This window comes from Octopus bimaculoides, chromosome 2 (genome assembly GCF_046866305.1).
Source record: "Octopus bimaculoides isolate indiv1 chromosome 2, ASM4686630v1, whole genome shotgun sequence".
Classification (NCBI taxonomy): domain Eukaryota; kingdom Metazoa; phylum Mollusca; class Cephalopoda; order Octopoda; family Octopodidae; genus Octopus; species Octopus bimaculoides.
This window is the reverse complement of record NC_142929.1, coordinates 11,400,233-11,406,862: the sequence shown is the minus strand read 5'-3', so window position 1 is coordinate 11,406,862 and position 6,630 is coordinate 11,400,233. Positions and strand designations below refer to the sequence as shown.

General features: G+C 34.5%; 1 protein-coding gene across 2 annotated transcripts in view; it reads right to left on the bottom strand.

Moving 5' to 3' along the window:
• LOC106871993 (phosphatidylethanolamine-binding protein homolog F40A3.3) overlaps nt 1–6,630 on the bottom strand; it is a 33,807-nt gene that overhangs the window by 17,652 nt on the left and 9,525 nt on the right. The window contains exon 1 of one of the 2 annotated variants that reach the window (XM_014918833.3): nt 2,112–2,407. The exons of the other annotated variant lie outside the window; for it this stretch is intronic. Within the exon in view, the coding sequence (XP_014774319.1) occupies nt 2,112–2,180 (69 nt within the window). The 5' untranslated portion in view covers nt 2,181–2,407. Of the gene's footprint in view, nt 1–2,111; nt 2,408–6,630 lie in introns of those variants that run through there. 2 annotated transcript variants of the gene reach the window in all.

Sequence of the window (6,630 nt, the reverse complement as noted above, 5' to 3'; positions counted from 1 at the left end):
GTTTTTTTTAAACCTGGTACTTATTCTATCACTCTCTTTTTGCTGAATCACTAAGTTACAGGGATTGTAAACACACCAACACTGGTTGTCAAGCTGTGGTGGTGGAGGCAAACACACACACAAGCACACACATTTATATGATGGGCTTCTTTCAGTTTCTCTCTATGAAATCCAGTCCAATGCCATAGCAGAATACACTTGCATAAGGTGGCCACACAGTGAGACTGAACCTGGAACCATACGGCTGGGAAGCAACCTTCTTACCACACAGCCAAGCCTGTCATATAAATAACTCTTCAAAACTAGTTTTAGAATGGTGGCAGCTGATGAAGGAAATGTTTTCTATGTGGCCTGTGTTTTCTGTGCCCTGTTTATGTTCTGTTTTTCGTTTTGTCCACGTTTTTTTGTGACGTCCTGTACCCAAATATGCATCTATATATACATGTAGATGTAGGTATGTACATACATGTACGTATATATGCATATACTCACATATTATTTGTACTATTATATATATGTGTGTGTGTGTGTGTGTGTGTCCTTGTCCCTGCAAAAGGAGATTGATAGAATAAGTACTAGGCTTACAAAGAATAAGTCCTGGGGCCAATTTCTTTGACTAAGCCCCTTTAAGGCAGTGTTCCAGCATGGCCGCAGTCAAATGACTAAAACAAGTGAAAGAAAAGAATATATGTGTGTGTGTGTGTGTGTGTGTGTGTGTGTGTGTGCATGCGTGTATGCGGAGAGAAATAACTGTCGGCACAGCAAGACTGCTGGTGGGGCAGGGAATCAGTTGAGCCAACAGAAATATAGAGAGTGGGGCAGGATGCTGTAAAGAGCGAAAGGGGAAATGATAGTGCAGGCAGACAAAGTGAGGTGACAAGAAGGTGAATATTTGTGTGTCTACGATAGAGTGAATACTTAGAGGAGAAATGTGATAAAATAAGTAATATGGGAAAAGAGAATATGACTATTCTATCATGTTTTTTTTCCCTCTATAATTATTCTCCAGCAATTTGAGGGTGTTTTAGTTGCTATTTATTGCAGGTTGAGTGTCCACATAGAGACTCCCGCCTTGGGAAATTAAGCCTCAAGTTATATTAGAAGCAAGATCAGTGATTCTTTCAAAAAGATATCTTTTTTAGACGTAAAGCCATTCCTTGAAATAGGAAAAGATATAACCAATTACTTGGGTGACAATATAATCACCAGTGTAATGGCATAATTTGCTCTCCATAAATTAGTTACACTTTCCCTGTCTAAAACAAAATATGGTGTTCCAAAAGAATTTGGAAAATGTGAACTAGGGGAATAGATAAAAGAGATTCTTGATAAACTTTACTTCATATTTTGCTGGTTTCTGTCTGAAAGACTTGTGAATTTTGATTAAAATAGACAAATAAACAAATTTTGATAGAAAGATGGCCTTCATTTCTCTGAATCTTGTATGACTTCCATTAAGAAAATTTAGCCAGACAAAAATATAAAATTACTTTGTTGAACTCTAGCTCTATGAATGACTTTCTCATTGCACCCAAAAGTAAAAAGCGTTTGTAATTAGCAAATCAGAAATAGTTTACTATCACTCTACATAATTAAATCTTCCATTTCCCTTTTGTTTTTGTTCTTGTGCCAATTTGGGAATACCTCGAATTTTCTGCATTTGATAATATATGTATTATTATGTATGATCTTTATTTATTTTTTTTTAATACTAAATATGATAAAAATCTAAGATTTTGTTCTTTAAAAATTGAAGCAAAAATATCCACAAATTCATTTGTGCTTGAAAGTAATTCTAAACTAATAAATAATTAATATTGCTAATGAAATAGCTGCAACTCAAAATGCTTTACAAAATTTTAAATGTTAAACAAAAATATGATTTAATAATGAATAGTTTTTAACAAAGCAAAAAAACAAATAAAAAGCTAAAGAAAAAAAAAAGCAGAATACAGATTAAAAATGGTAAAGGCAAAGGAACAAAAGAGAAGGAAAGAATGCTATCGTTTTCTATAGATGAATGATAAAAGTTGGCATTCCACAATCTTCAAATTATTTTTCCTAAATAGCAAACAAAAAAATATATAAGTTGCCAAAAATGTGCCACTTACAGACAGCTGTTTCTGAGGAACTCTGTCAATAATTTTGCCAACAAGGCCATGAACACTGAAAGCTTCCATAATAATAGGAATTTAAGAAATCTTGAACTGATAGATATTTTTGTGTTAGGTGTCCAGATGAGATTTCCTGCTTTTTGATCAGAAACAGTTGATGTCCAGCTTTTTATATCAGGAAAATTTTTATTTTCATTTCTATTCCCATAGAGGTAATGACGTCATTAGTAGACAATTAAATAATGGACTGAAGCCAAAACATATCGTTTGACAAATGATTATCTCTTTAAAGACATGAAATCACAGTAAATTTGTTGTCAATATCAATCAAGATTAATTAGATGATATGTTTGTGATTTTATTTTCCATCAGACTGTAAACTTTGAAACAAGAACTGCGATGTGATTTTGGACAACAATCATATATAAACCGATCAATACAAAACTATGCTATGTCTTTGATAAAACACAGATAAGCAAGAGATGTCTGTTGATGTTTATTTAATTAGTATTTGATAACAATGAAAGAATTACAAATGTAGTAACTACTACAAAATATATTTCTTGAGAAATAAATGAAATTGTCAAATTTTTAGATTTCTTCACCCTGTCTCAAAACTGTTAGCAGCTGAGGAATGCTTAAATTGCTTAATTAGATTGCATTTATTTCTTTATTTTAAACCCTTTCCTAAGTATTTAAGTGCTTAATTGAGTTCGTTGCTTCTCTCTTGTTGCAAACGTAATTTGGTACACTCAATTGTTGTTGTTGTTGTTTTCGATGTTGATGTTATTTTAAATGTTTCTTCAATTATCTTTTGGTTAGGTTAATAGCTTATTTATTCATCAGGATAACACGCTGACAAATGAAACACAAAATAAAATAGAGATGTTAGCCAAATTAACTATGACATCTATGTTGCAAGTGGAAATAGCCAGGTTATGTCACAGTGTAATGTCAGACTGCCATAGCAGTACTTGGAAAGATCAAAATGCCCGACAAACTGATCTGTTTCTCTTTGGCTCAGTGTTTTTTACAGGTGGAGAAAAAAAGCACTTCCAAAGGGATGCTGAAAAGTTCCTGGCTTTGGGTAAAAGAAAGTATAAGAAGGATCAGTCAGTTATGATTTTATTTAACATATTCCCCAGATTCACACACTGCAATTGTCCTTCAGTATTTTTAAGCTCTGTAAAAGAACTGGGAAGGTTTGGCCACCAGCCAGGCCTTTCATGATACCCTCAAAGCCAGAAACTTTCCAGGACCCCTTTGTAGTTACTCTTAGTGGAATAGTTAATAATATTGGTCCTGATACATGACTGATACTTTAATTATTAACCCTGATATGATGAAAACTGAAGTTGGCTTCTGCAGAATTTGAACTCAGAACATACAGAGCCATGATAAATACTTCAAAGCATTTTGTCTGATACTCTTACAATTTCTCAGAGCTTGGAGATCAGGTAGAGTTGCTACTTCTCTGAGTTGAGAGGGCACATTTGACGGATATTTGTCCTCATCTTGTTTGTTGTTAACACATCGTTTCGGCTTCATCACCCTCCAGCCTTCATCAGGTGTCGTGGGGAAATTTCGAACCTAGGTTCTCATTCCTAAGGTATTTTTCGATGTCGTCGTCGTCATCATCATCATCATCATCATCATCATCATCATTATTATTCAGGTCACTGCTTGGGCATATGACGTAGTGGTTAAGAGCGCAGGCTACTAACCCCAAGATTCCAAGTTCAATTCCAGGCAGTGACCTGAATAATAATAATAATAATAATAATAATAATTATAATAATAATAACATCGAAAAATACCTTAGGAATGAGAACCCAGGTTTGAAATTTCCCCAAGACACCCGATGAAGGCTGGAGGGTATATCAGCCGAAACGTTGTGTTAACAACAAACAAGATGAGGACAAATATCCGTCAAATGTAAATAATGTAAATTATATTAGTGGCATCGTAGTTAAAAAGTTTGCTTCTTAATCATGATTCCAAGTTTGTTCACCCTGTGCAGCGTCTCCTACCATTGTAAAGTAAACACAAGCATAGTTGTTGAATGTCAAAAAGTTTGAGTTAATTATGAATTAATTAAAATTACACGCTCTGTGAAGTAAACAATTATTTTCTAAACGACTAAATTTGGCCAAATAATAAAACTTTAATTAACTAAAATTAATTAAATATGAAATGTAATGAGGTATGAGTTTGATCTTCAACAGTTCATGGCAACTCTAGACATGTTTAGAAGCATGGTCTAAGTCAGGCATAGGCAAACTTTTCCAAGAAACAGGCTACAATAGTTCAAGGAATTTTTTATTGGTGTGTCATTCAGAAAGTCCTGCAGGCTGCAGTTTGCCTATAACTGGTCTAAGTGTTACTGCCAGATGTTAGTTTAGTGGAGACAAATGAGGAATTGTTGTGAATGAACTCAAGAGTGCCAACATACAATAAAAGAATAACTGACAATATATATATATATCTATATATATATATATATATACATAATTAAGGGGTCAGCAACAGTTGCTTCACCACATACCGAAGTTCAGAAATAGCAGCTAAAGTGCTGAAACTCCAACAGATAGCATTACTTCTGTGAGTTACAAGTAATGCTATCTGTTGGAGTTTCAGCACTTTAGCTGTTATTTCTGAACTTCGGTATGTGGTGAAGCAACTGTTGCTGACCCCTTAATTATGTTTATAAATGTATAAGAACTTTTAAATAAGTTCTTCACCGATAATGGTGTTTTCATACCGAAGGGCTTGGTAAAAATTATTATTTATTAATAAATTAATAAATTGATAATCCTTTACCCTTTTAATTGTAATATATATATATATATATATATATATATATATATATATATATATATATATATATATATACACACACACACACACGGATATCAACTGTATGAAAGCTGTACAGTTGATCAGCCTCGGGCTGATCAAAACCCTGTGAGTGGATTTGGTAGGCAGATACTGAAAGAAGCCCGTCGTATATATATATATATATATATATATATATATATATATATATATATATATATATATATATATATATCGTGTTTTCTTCACCTGCCTTCGCATAAATAACTATGAGATCCTCTTCGTAGTTGTTCTTCCTTCTTACAAGAAACAGTCACCGATTCTCCTTGAAAATCATACTTTAATATCTTAGAAAATTACACATGGAATAACGTAGCTCCAGGACAAAGGACAGGTTGATTGCGACTGGAACGCTTATAGTTGAGCTTGATGAGTGCTGACCTGAGACTAAATCACAACATTGTTAAGACAAGCTAGTGAGGTTTCAAAGTTGATCTCTTGTCTGTTTCTTGGATTAATTCCATTCACATCAAGAACACATTAACAGAATATAAATAAAAAATATGACCATCCCCAAATATAACAAAGTCGACTATTGTTTGGATGATTCATTATTCCATCGACTGCGGAGGCATTTGAACTCAGAGAGTAAAGGACAGCGGGTAAAAACCTCAAGGCCATTTTGTTTGTCGCTGTATAATGCTGCCAATCCTTATTGTTGTTGTTGGCACTCCGTCGCTTACGACGTCGAGGGTTCCAGTTGATCCGATCAACGGAACAGAAGGCTCGTGAAATTAACGTGCAAGTGGCTGAGCACTCCACAGACACGTGTACCCTTAACGTAGTTCTCGGAGATATTCAGCGTGACAGTGTGACAAGGCTGACCCTTTGAATTACAGGCACAACAGAAAAAGGGAGAAAGAGTGAGAGAAAGTTGTGCTGAAAGAGTACAGCAGGGTTCGCCACCAACCCCTGCCGGAGCCTCGTGGATCTTTAGGTGTTTTCGCTCAATAAACACTCACAACTAAACCGCGATCCTATGACCGCGAGTCCGCTGCCCTAACCACTGGGCCATTGCGCCTCCACTGCCAATCCTTATAATAATAAATAAAATCAATGTTTGACTGGTACTGTATAATTTTATCGACTATGACGGGATTTGAACATGCAACGTAAAGGATTTGCCAAACCTTACATTAATAAATATTACATAGGGTCCTATCTTGAACATCATGGTTTCCAGTATGTTTAATAAGTAGTGTATTTTTACTTATAGACACATTCCCTTTATGTTAAAATCGAAATTACGGAACGTGACTACAGCTCACTAACGATACGAATACCTAAGAAAAACGCTTCATTGTTCACTTTCCAATATAAATCTGGAGCCTTGTTCATAGTCGAAATAAATCGATATTTAGTAATACATATTATATACTTCTGGTCACTCGAAGTAAAGCTATAAAATGTACTGTGCACGAAAACTAATGTAATAGAAGAAAATTATAGAAGATGAGCCGCTTGTTGATTCACTACATTTAATAGTATGCAGTGGTTTCTTTTTCACTGTGCACAAATCTCTAAATGGATTAATATTGTTACATAAAATAGCGTGAGAATGGATGGAGCTCTATGGATTAGTAGAACAATGGAGTGAACAAGTTTGGGGAAAATTGCTTAC